The sequence below is a fragment of the Strigops habroptila genome, chromosome 3 (assembly GCF_004027225.2).
Source record: "Strigops habroptila isolate Jane chromosome 3, bStrHab1.2.pri, whole genome shotgun sequence".
Lineage (NCBI taxonomy): Eukaryota > Metazoa > Chordata > Aves > Psittaciformes > Psittacidae > Strigops > Strigops habroptila.
This window is the reverse complement of record NC_044279.2, coordinates 21258316-21276721: the sequence shown is the minus strand read 5'-3', so window position 1 is coordinate 21276721 and position 18406 is coordinate 21258316. Positions and strand designations below refer to the sequence as shown.

General features: G+C 40.0%; 1 protein-coding gene across 4 annotated transcripts in view; it reads left to right on the top strand.

Moving 5' to 3' along the window:
• The window catches only part of MAPK12 (mitogen-activated protein kinase 12), a 34770-nt gene that overhangs the window by 12533 nt on the left and 3831 nt on the right, over positions 1-18406 (top strand). For all 4 annotated transcript variants that reach the window (XR_003990425.1, XR_003990424.1, XM_030478309.1 and 1 more), the window contains exons 5-10: positions 7038-7067; positions 8763-8810; positions 14487-14601; positions 15246-15317; positions 16038-16117; positions 16865-16943. Coding sequence is in view for 2 of the 4 variants with exons in the window: in XM_030478309.1 (XP_030334169.1) it covers positions 7038-7067; positions 8763-8810; positions 14487-14601; positions 15246-15317; positions 16038-16117; positions 16865-16943 (424 nt within the window). In the remaining 2 variants the exon portion in view is untranslated. The remainder of the gene's footprint in view (positions 1-7037; positions 7068-8762; positions 8811-14486; positions 14602-15245; positions 15318-16037; positions 16118-16864; positions 16944-18406) is intronic.

The window sequence follows — 18406 nt, the reverse complement described above, 5'->3', positions numbered from 1 at the left end:
ATGTATGCTTCTTTTTTTATGTTTCAAGTTCTCCTAGGACCTCTTTGTTCATTGTGCAGGCCTCTTGCCACCTTCACTTGCTTTTGTTTTTTAGTACCTGGTTTTGTAATGTACTGGCATTTTACACTGTGAAATTATGAAAGGATTCATAAAAAGCTAGAAGGGACCATTCAGATCTGCTTAGTTTTGAACTGTGTAGGAAGACTTTATCTTGTAGCTCTTCTAGTAAGTCGTGACTTAGCTAGAGCATGGCATCTGGGGAAAGAATAATACCTTCAATGTAAAATTTTCTGATACTTGAACAAAAAGAATAATCAGACTCCAGCCTTAAGTTAGTTATTTGGCTTCTCCATGATTTTTTTTTTTCATCCCTTTTTTTTTTTTTTTTGGGGGGGGGGGGAAGGGGGAGGGGAATGACCCTGACTGTAAGCCAGCTTAGCCTCACTGTTAATTCTCCACTCTTTCCCACAAATAATGTTTATATTCATCTCTCTTTTATGTCTTGGATCTTATACTTCTGTGGAGTGCAGACCCAACAGCTACAACAAAACAACATAGATTTGAATGTTACTGGCTCGCACAAAGATGATTCTAAATGCATAAGCTGTCATATACTTTGTATGGTTTTCTTCCTCATCTTTCTGCTGTTTATTATTGCTACTACTTTTTTCCTCTGTCTGGCTTTTAAAAAATGGATTGTGATTTATTGAAGTTCAAAACTTACAACACAAAAAGAAGATACTCTTTAAGCTCCCCGTCCATCTATAACCTGTATTAATGTGATATGAAAATGCTTCTCAGTCTAGATTGGCACTACAGTGCTTTGTGGTTTACAGTGTTTGCTTTCTGGGTGTTCACAACTGTTGATCATAAAAAGGCTACTACTTCTTTATTATGTTTTTATTTTGATGACACAATTCCAAGAGAAGAAGAACCTTAACCTGGCTCTGCAGGCTTCAGCCAGGCTCTCTGCAGTGACGCCTGTTTAATTCCCTTTGCTGCTCTGCAAACGCATGTTGTAATGAGGCCATGGAATGGCACTGTCTGGAACTGAATGTCATTCCTTGCCTGCTGCTTGCACTGTACAGTTTCAGTTTTACGGTCCTGTGCCTGCAACATACAAAGTATGGGAAGACTTTCCTCTGCGCTCATACAGAGATAAGTGGAGTTGCAGTACTGGAAGGTGTGTTGCAGAGGCACGTGTCTGTGCAGTGGAGATACAGAACTGGTTTTGATACAGGAAGGTCTGGCACATCCATCAGGATGATCTTCCAGATCTATATTTGCACTGCCAAACACTATTAAAAATAAATAATATTGCAGGACAGCATGCTGTTCCTGGACAAAAACATCAGGAGAAGCATACGCAAGATTCCTTTGTCTCTCAGTACTTCATGGATGCAGAAGGTCAAGTAAGTTGTTTTACTCCCTTCATAAAACTTAGTAAATATACCTTGTTGTTGACTCCTGCATCATTAATTTGTCTGTGACCTTATCTCAGATTTTGTGTTCTTCATTTAGTAGATATTAATTCACATAGCCTTTTACATATGCTAAGTAATTATCCTTTTTATGCTACAGTTGTGCATTTATATGCTGTAATTCCCATTTTACAACTGCAGAAGCTAAAGCCAGGTTTGGGGAAATTGGCTTTATTTAAACTGGAGGGAATTCACCTCTGATCTGGGCTTTAAATCTGGAATTACGATTTCAGTTTTGTAGCTCCCTAATTACAAAGCCATGTCCTAATAAGTGTTTTCTCAAGGACGGCATAAGTGGAGTGGCCTGTTTAGTTGCTGGTAACTGGGAAACAGGTTTCTACTATTCACCAGAGATTAAAAACATCATTTGGGCTGATTTTAGATGCAAGCAATATATGAACTGTAGAAAAATAGCTTGAGTTGAGTGTAGTGGAAAGGATGAATAATGAATTTCATTTCAGTGAAATGGCTTAGAAACATATTTTGGTCCCAGTGGCCTAGATTGTGTCGGAGACCAAGAGCAGTGTTTGTGGGTCTCAAAGGTTGACTGAAGTCTGCTGGATCAGTAAATGGGGCAGGCAAGCAGAGCTGCTGTGCATGGTTGGCCTACATCTGAAGAAAACAGAGTAGGAATTAGAGAGGATGTTTTTGACACTGTGTGGCAGGTTTGGTAGTGGGGGCTGCAGGGGTGGCTTATGTGAGAAGACACCAGGAGCTGCCTCCATGTCAGATAGAGCCAGTTCCAGCTGGCTCCAAGACGGATTTGCAGCTGGCCAGAGCCGAGCCCATCAGCAGTGTTCGTGGCCCCTCTGTAATAACAAGTTTAAGGAGGGGTAAAAAATGCTGCGTGGCAGCTGTGAGAGAGGAGTGAGAAAATGTGAGAGACACAGCCCTGCAGACACCAAGGTCAGTGAGGAAGGAGAGGGGAGGAGGTGCTCTGGGTGCTGGAGCAGAGATTCCCCTGCAGCCCATGGAGAAGAATGGTGGCACAGATTGCCGCCCTGCAACCCATGGAGGATCACGTCAGAGCAGGTATTCACCTGCAGCCCATAGAGGAACCCGTGCTGAAGCACAGGGATGTGCCTGAGCAAAGCTGCAGCCCATGGAGAGCCAGCATTGGAGCAGGCTCCTGGCCAGTTTTGTGGCACAACCTGTGTCCCATGGGGATCCACGCTGGAGCAGTCTGCTCCTGAAGGACTGCACCCATGGAAAGGACCTATGCTGGAGCAATTCATGGAGGACTGACTCCTATGGGAGGAACCCCATGCTGGAGCAGGGGAAGAGCATGAGGAGGAAAGAACAGCAGAGACAATGTGTAATGAGCTGACCACAGTGCCCATTCCCCATCCGTCTGCGCTGCTCAGGGGGAGAAGGTAGGAGAGACAGGAGTGAAATTGAGCCTGGGAGGAAGAGAGTGGAGGGGAAAGGTGGGTTTAGTGTTGGGTTTGAACTATTCTGTTCCGTTATTAATTGGCAATAAATTAATCTTCCCCAAGTCAAGTCTGTTTTGCCCATGCTACTAATTGATGAGTGATTTCCGTGTCCTGGTCTCAACCCACAAGCTTTTCTGTTGTGTTTTCTAACCCCCTGTCCTGCTGAGGAGGACAAATGAGGGAGTAGCACAGTGGGCACCTGGTGGCCAGCCAAGGTCAACCCACCACAGAGGAAATGAGCAGGAAGTTCTTGATGTTCCTTGCTATTCCCAGGGTCTTATAAAAATGAAGGCAGTTCTCATTCCAGTTACAAGGCAACCAGCAGGGATACTGAGATAGTCTTAGTTAATTGGTATTTCTGGTCTCTGTAACTCTGTTACATCTTCTATAAGAAGAGAACCACTTCTTGAATATTTTGTTTCTCTCCCGTCATTTTTCAGAGTGTAACCGTACTTACCTCAAAGTTACCGGTAAGAAGTAAGACATTATTCAGCTACTAGAGCGTTGTTTTGTCATTTCCTATTGCACAGCAAACATGAGAAGAGTCTTTAATGCATCTGTTCCATTAAAGTTTGAATTCATCTTGAACCAATTCATCCAGACACAACAATACACCTAGTTGGAAATATCTTCAAGAAATGGGAGTGGTTCAGTGCTTCAGGGACATTGGTGCAGCACTGTCTCTGCTAGGAGGTGTGTTAAGCTGAAAGCAGTATTGCTATCCTGCAGAGAAAAAAAGGCTCAGTAATTTGTCCTTTTCCAGCTATCAGTAAGTTTGCTGTTTAAGAAACTCTGCCAAGTTTTGCATGCAAATCTTGTACTTTCTAAAGACTACTGTATCTGGATTGAAGTGCATCTGTGTTTACTTAGATTGCCTTTTTGGCAGGGCAGGGGGAACCAAGCATGCACACAGGTAGCACTCATTTGAGGCATTATAGGGAAAAGTACTTACAACACCTGGGAAGGAGATTCTGTATATCTTTGTTGTAAAACTCATTCAACTTCCCAAGCTTAACCTCTGGGGTTTTGTTTTTTTTTCCACTTTTTAACTTTGATGGACTCTGTTGGAGTGGGAGGTGTGTGTTAACAATGTTACCTGCAATAGGCATTTGTCCTTTGTGTGAAGTACAAAAGCACTTTATAGAATGTTTTGGGTTGGAAGGGACCTTAAAGATTATCTAGTTCCAACCCCCCTGCCATGGAAAGGGACACCTTCCATGAGACCAGGTTGCCCGAAGCCCCATCCAGCTTGGATGAGGCTCCTTCCTTTGGTGAGCCTTGTAATTTATCAGAATTTAACTTCATCTGTCGTAGGGAAAAACAATGTGATTTGACACCACTTAAAAACAATGAGGTGCCTCTGCTTTGTCTTTTTCCTAGCCAGACCTCAGTCTGGCATTAAATTTTGTTTAAGTACGAGTTTGCAACTTGGAAGGGCTTTCATCATTTTATTTGTTTGACATAAAAGCTGTGCATTGTCAAAGAGTGCAGAAGGCAAGCTGAACATAAATGTCTTTATGTGGGTGGAAAGGGCTGGAGCTTCCAGTGCTTTCAGTCTTGGGTCCCTCTTCTGCAGGAGTGCCAGTTGGGTTCCTGTTGGTGGAGGTCTGGGGAGGTGGGTGGCAGTCCTGTTTTCTTATCTGTGCAGTATTTGAGAATGGATGGATAGCTCTTGGGCCATACAAACACCTGTTCAAGCTTCTTTTGCCACACTCATGGTGATATTTACCTGCTTGAGTTCTCCCCTTTTAAAATCTCTATTTACTTTCTTCGGTTCACATTTATGTTTGTTCTTTTTGCTTCTCTGCTTTCTCTTCTCACTCTCACACATTTCCTCTTCAGTTTTTCCTTCCCTGCCAAGTCACTCATCATTTTCATTTTGCATGCTGCCTGGAATACTTTCTCCTGAGTCTCTTTTAATTCCCCTTTGATTAGTTTTTTTATTTTGTGCAGAGATTGCATATGCAGACAAGAATGCTTAGAATTTAGACAACTGTTGGATAACTTCCTAGCACAATCTGAAGCTTGCATTCAAGGATTTATGCATGCTACCAAAAATTGTCTTTAGGATAATGCACAGATCTCCTGTGCTCAAGGCACTTTGCTCACATTAACTGAGTTCTTGAATCAAATATTGTTCAGGTGAAGTAGTAATAACATTGTGAAGAATATGTCTGCTCTGGCCTGGATGGTTTTGCCATGTTGTGAGTGACAAACCTGTCAGTAAATGGATAATTTAATGAGGAGAATCGGTAAGAACAGAATCCCGTTTCAGAAGGTTATTGAACTGGAGTGGAAAATTTTCTGAACAAAGACTGGCATAGTTCCAGTCCTGCTACCTGCCAGGAGATAATAGAATGCAGTTAAAGAAATACGGCTATTGTTAAAGAAACACAGCAGCAGAGCACCAGTATTTCAGCTTACAGAAAGGTTGATGTGTACATTAGCACCAGGAATAAGTGCTACTTCATATAATCTCAATAGTGTTGTATTAAGAGGAGAGTTTAGAAAATATGGGAGTGCTCCTTAAAGTGTTAGCATGATTTTGGTGCTGTGAACACTCACGAAACCTTCAGTGGGGTGAGAACACAAGCAAAACCATGCTCTTTCCCCCAGACAGGTGAAATTAACTACAACTCAAAGGATGCAGTTCTTTTAATTCCTGTTTCTACATGCCACATTCTTAGGTGCAGAGATTTCTCAGTTTGCCACTTACTTCTTTACTGTGTACAGTCATAACAACAAAAATAGCCTATAGAATATTTTAAGCATCTGCTCTGGAAAAGCAAGAGGCTTCAGTAAGAAGACATTGAAATGGTTTAGAATGCAAGTAATTGTGATATCCTTGATCAAGAAGGCTACTGGCAGAAGACACCATCTTCTTCTTTGTTGGCAGTCTAACTACTTACTTACAGATATATTTCTTTACAAAAACACCAAAACAAAACCACCAAAACAAACCCCCCCAAAACCTCCATGTATATCCTCTCTGGTCTCTGCATACAAATGACAAGCTTCCTCTGTCTGCATCCAGTTCCTCCCATCCCAATCTACTCCATGCACATCCATGACAGATACAATTTGTAGTTCTTCATTTAGTGGAGAGGTTTTACAGCCAGTGTTCTGGGGAACAGTCGTACGCCTTCAGCCCCTTGTGTCTGCCCCAGGAAATCCTGTGAAGCACTTTGGCATTTCCTGTGGGTGATGTTAAACCTTGCCCAATCTGCAAGCAGTGTGTAGCAGGAACTGGTCTACTGCAAGTGCCAAGACCTGCGGGGACTCGGGCATGGCAGTCAGCAGTGTGGCAGCGGAACCCTACCACGATCTGGGCCGGACTGGCGAAGTTGTAGGCACAGGGTTAAGGGAGGAGATTTTCTTTTTTCACTGCATTTCGGAACCTATAAGACCACATCTGGAGTGCTGTATTGGGTGTAAAAGAGAAGAAAGTAAATGTCAGAGATTTCGTTTCTGTTCAGTCACTGCTTTAAAAACTCGGTTTGACTTTTGTGAGCCCTTATATAGATCACTGAAAGGGTGATGAAAATATTCAGGTAAAAGAGAATATCTTGCAACATGCCCTCTACATGTTTCATTGAGGAAGTGTTGAAGCATGTAGCAAGACTTCTCAGCTAAGACCTTAATTGGCCTTCATCCTGGTCTCAATTGGTCTCTTAAAACCTAGTGCTGCTGAAACATATGAAACTATGATGGCACACAAGAGACATCTGTTGCAAGAGAGCATTTCTGACATATAAAATAGTAGGATTTATTGTGATACGTACATATATATATGTATATAGCAATGCCAAAAATTAACTGGAAGCAGGATTTTATGTATGGGAAGAATTAGAAAGAACTATATGAAGAATTAGAAAAAAAAAAATTATCTGTTGCAGTATTCAAACTGATTTAGTGGTTTCTTTTTATTGTGGGAGGGGAAGGGCAAAGTGCTAGTTTAATTATCTGAATGTTAAAAACGTAGCTAAAAAGGTCATTTGTGCAATAAATAAACATTTTCTAATTGAATTACGTTAGCACCATGAAAAAGTACTTTCTCCCCTGCCCCAGGCAACTTCTTTAAGTCAGGACCTCCTTAACTAAAATATACTTTCTCTTTTTACAGTATATTCACTCGTCAGGCATAATTCACAGGGTAAGTGGAAACAATATAAAAGATGTTTATGTTTTGATAATGTGAGAGGTGTTTGTGTATAAGCATGTTCATAAATGTACCTGAAACTCTGTTTATAGTGTCTGGGTTTGATGATGCCTTTGGTTTCTTCTTCAGTAGAGACAAAAGGTGGTATGGCTGCATCAGTGTAAGCTGGGCACTTGAGTTGCACTGAATACAGCTTAGATTTGGCTTCCTTAAATTACCTTGTGAAGCTGAGTTGTAAGTCTCCACAAGAACAAATAGTGTCTAGACTAAGATGGTTAAGTGGTTTTTTTCTGGCTTTTTTTTTTTTTTTTAATGAAGATTAAACTTTTAAAAACAATATTTAAATGTTGTTTAAACATTATGTTAATGTTCAAGGGAGGGGGGGTAAAAACATAGAAACTGAAAAAATAGTCTGAAGTTGTAAAGCCTTCAACCCTCATTTTTTTCTGAGAGAAATTAAGCATATGATTCTTTTTGAATCCCTGCTGTGTCTAAAGTCCACTTAAAGTCACTTTGGCACTGTGAATAAGGAGTTCTGAATGATTCCCTCCCGGTTCCAAGCAGCATAACTTCCCCCAAAACTATATCACGGCAATAGAAACTGACCTTTCTTACTAAGATATCAGGAGCAGCACAGAAAGTGCACACCATATAATGATGTGTGCTTTAAGCTTGACATGGAAACTACGCAAACTGCCAAAATAATATAGTAAGTTGATATTTTTATTTCTACAACTGCTGTGATCATGGTCTAAATTTACAGTTGCTGAGACCTTTTCTAAGCTCCCTCTTGATGGCTCTTAAGTTTCTTGATTTCATTATATTTCTTTGCTCCAATTTGCTCCGCTCGAAGGCCCCTCTGATCTTAAAATTTCATATAAAACAGGTGGATGCCTGATAAAAAGTTGAGAGAAAATTCTTCTGTCTTGTGCCAAAGTGTGTCAAAGGTTTGAAAAAGTTGAAGGAAAATTTATTTCTGATTTTTTTTCTCTCTCTATAACTGTGAATGTCTAAAAGTCACCGATGTTGCAAAATCTTCTCAGTTATTGCCAGTACACTTCCCTTTGCTGCTAAACTTAGAAGTACAACTTCTGAAGATCATTAGGAGTCTCCATAGCAGCTAAAGAGGCTTAAGGGAATTCTTTTTCTGTGTTGCAGTCTCCATTCAATTGCCTTTGTTAGGAAATCGATTTTCCCACAGAAGAGAGCACAGGCTTTTATGTAAAATCTTGTTTGATTCCTTCAGTACTCCTTCTAAGCCTATCACACCTTTTTAAACTGTATTTTGATATGCAATACGTACAGTGCAGAAATGTTTATGTGAATCCTTAACTTTGTGATGATAGTATAAAATGCCTATTACCAATAGTACCAATTTATATTCAAACCCCACTCACAGTAAGATGAGTAAGTTCCTTCACTGGCAAGTATTTTCCTGACTTCTAGCAGGAAAAAAGTTGATTTGTCTGGGGGGAAAACATGCTCGGAAAAAAACCAAACATAAGTAAGTTTGTTTCTTTGTTTCTGTGATTTGTTATATTTCTCATTTAGATTTATGACATTGTTTTACCTGTTGCTGTTGTAAGTAGTTGTGTGAAAACCATTAAATATAAATGAAAGAAAGAAAGAGTGTTTCATTGTGCTTGCTGTAAAATAGATAACTAACATCCATTTCAAATCTGATTACAGGATCTAAAGCCTGGAAACCTGGCAGTAAATGAAGACTGTGAATTGAAGGTAGGATATGTTTATTTGAAAAAGCAGTCAGATGTGTTTAGAAATACACCACAGAAGACAATGGGTGCAAGAGCTGCAGATGTGCTGACTGGTTTCAGTGATGGGCCAGGCTTTCAGGCCGTGGGCTTTGAGGAGTCGTGGAGAAATAGGGGAATGCTGGAAAATGAAAGGGAAGAGGGAAAAAATTACAAGAGACTGATCCTTAGAAGTATTTTCCCATTTGCCTGACTTCAGTCACCACAAGAATAATTAAATATTTATTTAATATGTAAAGACCTGAATAGTGCAAATCTATTCACCTCCTATTTGTATGCCCTTGACTGAGATAAATGTGCATTTCCTATGCATGGCAGAGGCAATGATCAATTTCTGAGACCATTATGGAGCCGAGCACAAGAAATGGCTGCACCTCAAATAGAAATGTTGCCCAGGATGTTCCAGCTAAAAACATCCAGTCCAGATAGGACACTGTGGGAAGGTGGTACCCAATGCTAACAGGGAAGAGATGGGGTTGGCTCCAAGATGTAGTTGATTTCAGGTGAGGAAGTCAGTGCTGTGGGTTATAGTCATGGCATCGTTGGAGCAGTTGCTGACCTTGGCCCCCTCCAGCTGTGTGAAGGGCAGTGTAAGAACTGAAACTGCTTCTGTGGGTTTGGAGTTGATAGAGCAGTCCTCACCACAGCTGTGTGCCCATAGCAAGGGCATGTATGTGACAGTCCCCCTTTTCCTGTGTGATGTGTATGATGCAATGAATACTGGTGTGTTTTTATGCAGTCCCACAACTAAAAATACTTTTAAAGAAAAAAAAGTCATGTCATGGTTACAGTCAGATAAGAGCTGTAATGGAGAACTGTTTTTATGATATGTTGCAGCTAATCTCTTCAGAGAAGCATGAGAGGAATCACATACTGCTTACCAAGAATAAGAACATCTTATTTCTTTGAAAGTGATTCCTTCTGCACTGTTACCACTAACAGTAGTATTAATTGCATGTAGACTACAGTGTATGTCATAGCAGGAATCATAGAATATATCAGTTCTGCTTCATTTTTGTTTGTAGTTGAAGTGGTGAGAAAAAAATTCATTAAAGGGAGACAATTCTTAATTCAGGCTCCTATAGTGCAGCTAATGGCAGTTTCTGCCACTACACTGCAAGACAGGTGCATTTTATGGCATTTTTTGTATTACCTGGTTGCTGCCTCTCTGGAATGGGGCAAGTATCGGTGTGTACCGTGACTGCCTTCATCCCACCCACTGGGGCTTCCCTCTAGGGATGGGTAGGAGGATGGTGCACATCCACACCCCTTTCCAGTACCAAAACTGGGCTTAGCTGGCATGCATCCTTGGAGACCAGGGCTGCAGCACTCATGGTGGAAAGTTATCAGTCCTGAGAGGTGGGTGTTGCCGCTTCCTTGGAAGTGTTCTCCGTAGAGTCTGTCTGAATGGTAATTCTCCTCTTGCGTGTTTGTCATCTCAAGCATCCTTCTAAATCATTGAACTGAAATAGTGAATCTGGCCAGCTCTGATTGCAGTTTCTTAAATATATTGGAAATCTTCCAAAGCCTGTTAGGCTGGATAATATTTGTACTTCAAAAATCATTATGCAGTGTACCCTGAGCTAGCAAAAGTACATCTATTTGGCTGTGTGAAATGACTTTGTTATTAAAAAAGTCAATTATGTATTATGAAGCAGAATTATGTAGTGCTCAACACTGTTTATTTTGGGAATATATTCTCTTGAGTGCACACATGGTAGCCCCAGGCTGCTTCCAGTCCCCAGCAGTCCCCAGAATACTTATATTCTTGTATTTTCATTTTTTATTCATCTTTATAATTGATTTTTCTCACCTGTCTTCTCTTAGCTCTAGCAATCTGAAAGGTAAGTCAGGGTTCTTCAGTGAATTACAAAATCAAGCTACATCTTATATCATGTGCTTGAATGACTGACCTATACATCCTCACAAAACAACAGTAAATTTGAATGGGGGCTTTTGTATCCTGATATGTAAATGCATTTCGATCTTATGGCCAAGGGTTCCTCCTTAAAAGAGGCATAAGACTTTATGGGAGTAGTTCAATTATGAATATGTTATGTGTGTGTATGTATACATACATACATACATATATATATAAAAAATGTATATATTATGTATAATACAAATTTTTGCTTTTTGGAGACTGACCTGAATGTTCAGGATCCTGTTAGTTCAAAATTTCCTTATCCAGCATAGAAAGCCATTGCCTTTTCCTGGCCTGTAGGGGACGAGATGGTGAGTGGATCCCAGGTTGGTAGGGGGAAAAAGAGAATCTAGAAAAAACAGTTGTACATGTTTCTCTTTCCCATCCCCCCCGTCTGTGCAATTGTGTATTGAGATGCAGCCCAGGTCTGAGACATTCTTCCATAATATGATCACTGTCTCCTTATTTAACACAAGTTATTTTCTATTACCTTGGACATTTTTAAGCTTTTAGATAAACTAGGACAAATAATTCTATATCAGCACAAAATTTTGTGAAATGACAAGGAGAAAATGTAGCATTGAGCTTTAGTTTTTGTTTCTTTTGACTCCCAGAGTGAGATTATCATGTCCCTGGTTGTACAGTGAGCTCTGATATCATATGCAGAAGAAAAGTGCAGATTTGAAACTAGAAAACACTGGTTGTCAAGAGGCAGCTCTGGTCTATAAGCAGAAAGCCAACTATAGTATGTTGAGAAGTTGTCCTGGGTTCAGCTATAGCAGTCATTTTTCTCCTGCTTAGTAGCTGGTGCAGTGCTGTGTTTTTTAACTTTCAGCCTGGGAACAACGCTGATAACACCGATGTTTTTAGTTGTTGCTAAGTAATGTTTATTCCAACCAAGGACTTTCTCAGTCTCATGCTTTGCCAGGGAGGAGGGGAAGCCGGGAGGAAGCAGAGACAGGACACCTGACCCAAACTAGCCAAAGGGGTATTCCATACCACAGCACGTCATGCCCAGTATATAAACCGGGAGGAGTTACCCGGAAGGCCCAGATCACTGCTCGGGTCGGGCTGGGTATCGGTCGGCAGGTGGTGAGCAATTGTATCCTCTCCCCTTGTTATTTCACTAATCGTTATTATCATTGGTGGTAGCAGTAGTGGTTTTGTGTTATACCTTTGTTGCGGGACTGCTCTTATCTCAACCCGTGGGAGTTACATTCTTCCCATTCTCCTCCCCATCCCTCCGGGAGCGGGGGGAGGAAGAAGTGGGGGGGGGGGGGAGTGAGCGAGCGGCTGTGTGGTTCTGAGTTACTGGCTGGGCTCAAACCACGACAGAAGTGTGCATAAAAAAAAACCCCAAGGCTTTAATGGGGATCTGTCTTACTCTGAAGGAGTTGGATTGACTTCCCCCACATGCATGCTTTCAGGTGCAAAAGGCAGGATGTGAGCACACTTTCAAAGTCAGTTTAACGCGGGCACGGGACCACGCTACCACACTGCTAGGGACAGTGCAAGCCTTTTCCGCTGTGTGCTCAGCAGCTTCCCTTGCATCAACTCCAGCGGTGATGAGGCTGTAGGCAAGTTGGCTGTAGTTCAAGTTCCTTGAATTGGTAATTAATTAATAAGCAATCAGTTCTGTTTTTCACAACACGCTTTCTGGCTCCCTTCTCTAATGCTCTCAACTGTTACACAGGAGTCAGGAACGTGATAGTGAAGGGTGCATGGGGGGAAATTGCTGCCCTTCCTGCAGCCTCCAAGTTAGAAGTTATTTTTGTTACAGTTACTGAAGCAAGTTAGGAAAATTAAGTTTGCTGAGTAGAAGGGGAGCTTATCCTTAAGGAGCTGAGGGAATTTGCTCTCTCTTTCATAATTCCTGCATTATGAAAAGGATTTTCAACCTTGCTCTGAAAATTGCTTTGGAAGTTCCAGCTGAAAAGTTGAAGATTTGAGTATGAGAGTAATAATTTCATGTGAAGATTGTTGTTGAAGTGGTACCATATCAAGTACTAACAGGGTATGCTTGTTCCTGAGCCTTATAACTATGTAAATGGGAAGAAGTCCTGAAGTTAATACATAGTGCACAAAAAACCTCAGTGACGTTTTCTGCTTTTACAACAAGACAAACCCAAATTGTATCTTAGCTGTTTCCAACTCCAAGTATCATGAGCCTTAGTGTGGAAAATGCCAAAAAAGCTGTGACAGAATAGATGGTACTTCATGTGGCTTTTGACTTGTTATGTAAAACTTCCTTTTTTCTTCCAGCCTGGGGAAACATGATGTATGCTGTATATGTAGCATAAATTTGAAAGCTGTATATAAAAGTGTATTTTGCTATTGCAAATATTTTGAGTCAATAAATTTTCAGTACCCAAAGAATCGGCCATAATCAAGTGCATTTTATTAGTAAGAATAAAAATCTCTCCCTTTTGCATCTTATTCCTGTTTTTAAATTGGTAGGTAATCAGCAGTTATGGGGAAAATACCGAAATGATGTCTCAAGTATGGCAATAAAGATAAGCAATAACATTTTATACACTTAATCTATGAATGCATATACAATTTTCCTTTCTGTTAGTGCTAGGGAATGATGAAACTATCCGGAAATATTTTCAAATGTCTAATTACAGAGAGCATTACAAAACCATCACTCTTGGTTTAGTAATGCGCAGGTGCTCCTAGTAAAAACTCTGCCTTCTCAATACATATATATGAAGCCTGTTACACATGGAAACTTGTGGCTGTTCATGCAAAGCCACATACTCAACTGTCTGTGGAAGATGACGATTTATCTTGAATAGACTTTACTTACCCAAGCCCCCTACTTCTTGTTAGAAGCATGAACTTTCTGATAAATACAAACTGTCTGTCATTCCAGGAGTGGAATTTTCTTGCTGTTGGCCACATCTTTTGGCACCATCTTTTGATGGTCCGTACAGCAGGTGGGCATTATTAGGCCAATTTTATAGAAGCTGACAGAAGGCCATAACGTTCATTTTTCATCTTGCTGCTGTGCTGTATTGTACATGCATTGTTGTATCTAGAGATAAATATCTGAGAATCTTAGAAAAAAGCTGAATTGTGCATAATCCTTTAAAAGAATTGCACTGAGCTTGCATTCCTTGCAGAGGGTTGTTCTGTAGTTGATGCAGTAGGTTGGAGAAGACTCAGTGTGACTAAATAATGGTAATTCCCTATGCTGTTGCAGGTTTTCAATGTGACCTACAGGAAGCTATCCCTTGTATGAGTTACTCATAAAATAGAAATAATGATACCTGCTTACTTCAGAATATTGTTGGATACACTCTTGAATGATTGCACCACCTGAGATAAGAAAGCAATGAATACCATCTAAGATGGGTGCTGTTCTTTTAGCCCTAACATGGTAGGATGGTGATTCCATGGCCAGGGAAATTTTTCCATTGAATGTGTCCATTATCTTTTTAAATGCTAATTGAAGAATTTATTGTTTTCTTTACTGGTTTTACAGCTTTTAGTGCTGCCATAGGAGTATCTAACTTGGGAAAAAAATTGTAAAGCTACTTACTACTTCTGTCTTGTTTTTAAAAATGAGAACAAGACACTTCAGTGAGAAAAAGATGCAAAAATAAACCAATATTTACAGATTGCTCTTATTCTTTTCTTTTACATGCTTGTACAGTCTGTATGAAATAGATTGCTAGCTGTCTGATAAGGCTGTTCTTTGTGTTTCCACTACAGATTCTGGATTTTGGATTGGCGAGGCACACAGACAGTGAGATGACTGGTTATGTGGTTACAAGGTGGTACAGAGCCCCAGAGGTCATACTCAACTGGATGCATTATACGCAAACAGGTCAGCATCTCTTCAGAAAAGTCATACCGGAGCTAAAGCATTCGCTGAGTCAGGCAATATGTAAGCAAGTCTTTGTTTCTGAAACTAATGAGAAGTTGGAGGTGGAAATGACAATCTAATTATGCAAAACTTCCTTGTAGATAAATTGCAGGTAATTGTGTGGTGGTTGTTGGTTTGGAGACATTTTTTACATTTTCTGAGAGTAACCAAAAGTGCCAAAGGGGTGATAGAAATGTATACAGATGTGACAGTCTGGTTTCTGTTCTCGTGTTCTGCACTGACTGTCATCTTCCTGCAAAGATGTGCTGATTCTAACTCAAACAGACAGGGGAAAATGGCAGACGGGGAATTCAAGTAATGCTAGGATAACCGTGGAAGTTTTTGAAAGCATTGAAAATTTACTTCCCACATGCATCTGCCTGTTACTGAGAAACTGATTCAGCGTATTATCAGATTATCTCCAGTTTGCTGGAGAAGGGCTGGAAGTTTCACTTATACCGTTCATCCTAATTGGCAAGGCATTAATTTATTTTTAATGGGCTATAAAAGTAAATTTTACACTTTATGTTTTAAATTAAACTTTATGTACATTTAAATGGACAGGTATTCGGCAATTTAATGTGAGTATTGGTCTTTTTTTCCAGTTGACATCTGGTCTGTGGGCTGTATAATGGCTGAGATGATAACAGGGAGGCCTCTGTTCAAAGGAAATGATCGTATCCTTCAATGAATTTATGACACTAATGTAAGAAAGTTATGAGAAGTTCTGATGCGATACAGTAGGTCTGTTCAAAAACTGATGAGCATAAATTGAAATGAATAGTAAAATGGCTTGCACCTTTCTCATTGATTGCCTGTTTAATAGCTGTGCCACTCTTGCACATCTACCATTAAAAATTACCGAATTTTTGCAATAGAGAAAGAGAGCTGATCTTTGAATCATATCTCAAATAATCAGGTAAAAGGTTCTGTGATGATACAGAAGGTATGTTTTGATTTTTTAGTAATAGACTCAGTAATTCCAGAACATGCACAGAAGATTCTGCTGTAGTATGTAGACTTACATGCACATGCTAGTCCTTTTCCTGCTTTTTGAGATTTTACCAAAAAACGTTCTGTAAGTAACATCTAGTAAAATGTTTCAGATTTACAGAGAACACCTTGCCCTGTCATTTTGCTGCTGAGGATTAAGAAAATAGTTAAGATTAAGTCATAATTCAACCTCAAGTGATACTTCATTGGCAGTAGTAGTTGTGATAATTATTAGAGGACAGTGTTGATAGAAGACAGCAAAATTGTTTACCTTTTTTTATTGTTTTCCAGTCACTGCATTGTGATTTTTGCTTTATTCTCCAGTAGTGAAGAAACACACAATTTTTGCAGGGTGATTAGTTTTCTTATGATGAAAGTCTTTGTTCCTTATTTCTGGTAATCAGATCTGGACCAGCTCACAGAAATAATGAAAATAACGGGTACACCAACTCAAGATTTTGTTCAAAAGCTGCACAGTCAAGATGTGAGTATTTGGCTTTGTCAGTTGGTTTTACACATCTTAGTTTTACTTAATCCATGCTGAGTACTTAGACTAGCTGAGATAATATGTGTTGGCTACCGAAATGACCCCTGATGGCACCCTTCTGCCTTGAAGTGCTTTGCACAGAGCTACTGGAGATTAAGGCGGGACAGAAAATGATCAGAACACTTGAAAAATCTGTATATCTAAATATTTCTGAGTTTCCGGAGCATACAATATAGGCAGGTGGGCTGATGCGTTACTACTTTTACCGGAAACGTAGTGAAAATGTGAACTTATTGAGAAAACTCAGTTGTTTGCAGGTGTCTCTGACTTTGTCTTTTCTATTCTTATGTGGATGTCCTTCTAGAATCTTTAAGCCCCTACTATAAAGAATGTAAAATTATTCATTAGACTAAGTGTACAATTTAAATACTAATGAACTACTGTGTAAGAGGTTCCTGTAAACTCACTATGACATTCTTTCAAATGATGCATACATATTTATTCTAGCTAATATATTAAGTATGGAGCACTAATAATTAAAGCTTTATATTATCATTTCTTAATCATCATTTTAAGGCTTGATTAAAAGAAAAGTTCCTTTCAATAAGAAGGTGAATATAATTAGGGTTTATGACCCCCCCGAATTAATTTGTACAATGTGCTATCAAAGCACTGTTGCGTTATAGTTAATGTTAGATTACAAAGGCAGCAAAGGTCTAATTAAACACCCATGTTTCTTTTAAGGCAAAAAACTATATCAAAAGCCTCCCAAAAGTCCAGAAAAAAGATTTTTCATCCATCTTGAAGTATGCGAATCCTTTGGGTAAGACAGTTTGCGTGGCTATGTACATGGCTATGTTGTCTTGTGTTTGTGTTGGAATGGAAGCAGTATCAGACATGTGATAGGTTATGTGATGGTTTTTGTGCTTTTCTATCTCTTGCTTTCCATAATTCATAACTTTGCCAAGTTTGGACCCTGCCAGGACTCAGATGTTTCTTAGAAGTGTGAAAAAAGAAGTATTTTGTGTTTTAGGCTTCAATCCAGCATCTGCTTAATGGTTTTACTGCAGCAGCTTTCTCAAGAGCCCTGGGAGATTAAATATAAATAATGAATTTTTCTCTGCATTGTATTTGAAATATATTTCTGAAAGACCTATCTCATCTGCAGTTGAAATGCAAGCAAATAGAAAGCTGACATTTTAGTCATGGAATTAATACATCCTGAGAAACATCTGTGCATTCCTGAGAAGCACTGGCTTGGATTTGATAGATATAAACAGCCAGAAGAGCATACCAAGTGTGCATAACTGTGGTATGACCCGAGGCAGCCAGAGGTCTGAGATGGCTCTGCCCAAACTGTATCTGTTCCCCAATGACCTGAACAGTCACAAAGCCAGTTCTATTAGAATATAAATTAGGATAATTGAATCTTCTCAATTTATGAAATTAAAATTATATATTCAGAATCAGTAGAAATAAACATGATTAATAAGCAGCTGTTACCCTGACTGCATGGTTAGCTCACTGACCTTCTCAGCTACAGCAAACGACACATTTCCATTTAGATTTTATGATGTTTTTTTCCTATCATCTCTGTGGTTGTCTGGCTGCTCCTTATGGAGAGAACAACAGCTCGTGGTCTGGGAGAGAAGGTTGGAGAGAATTGACAATGTGGCAAGCAGGAGTTGCAGTATCCTGTCCCATGCTGCTGCTCTTCTTCCTTTCAGCTGCTCCACCCAACCCAGGAACGTTCTTTCAAGATAGAAAAACAGTGAATAAACAAATCATTTATCATATCTGTTTACCCTAGCTCATTTTGACAGTCTAACAGTGGACCTGATCCAAAATCCACTGGAGAGGAACATAGTAGATTTTCATGGATTGTTTTGGCTGAGGGCAGAAACACACAGCAGATAAAGTCAGCACTGAGATTCTGTACGGGCACAACTGGCTTAGTGAACTTCAAAGTTTAGTTGGCCTTGGATTTGGTCACATACAGGCCAATTCTTATTCTCTACACCCAACCATTCATTCTGCTACTGTCAGGTTGTGATGTAGCTTAGAACCACAGTAGTGTGGCAATGATGAAAGACACATGGGAAAGCCTCAAGCGCAGTGGTCCTGGAGGCAGAAGCTGAGAAGCATTAGCTGAGGTGATGTGGCTGTGTTGTGTACAGAAGCAAGGGAGCACCTTTGCCTTGAGTCAGGCTTTGTGCACACCCCAGCTTGCTCACAACACTGGCCATGCAGGTGGGTCCCAAGGCTGTAGAATGAATACCCAATGAT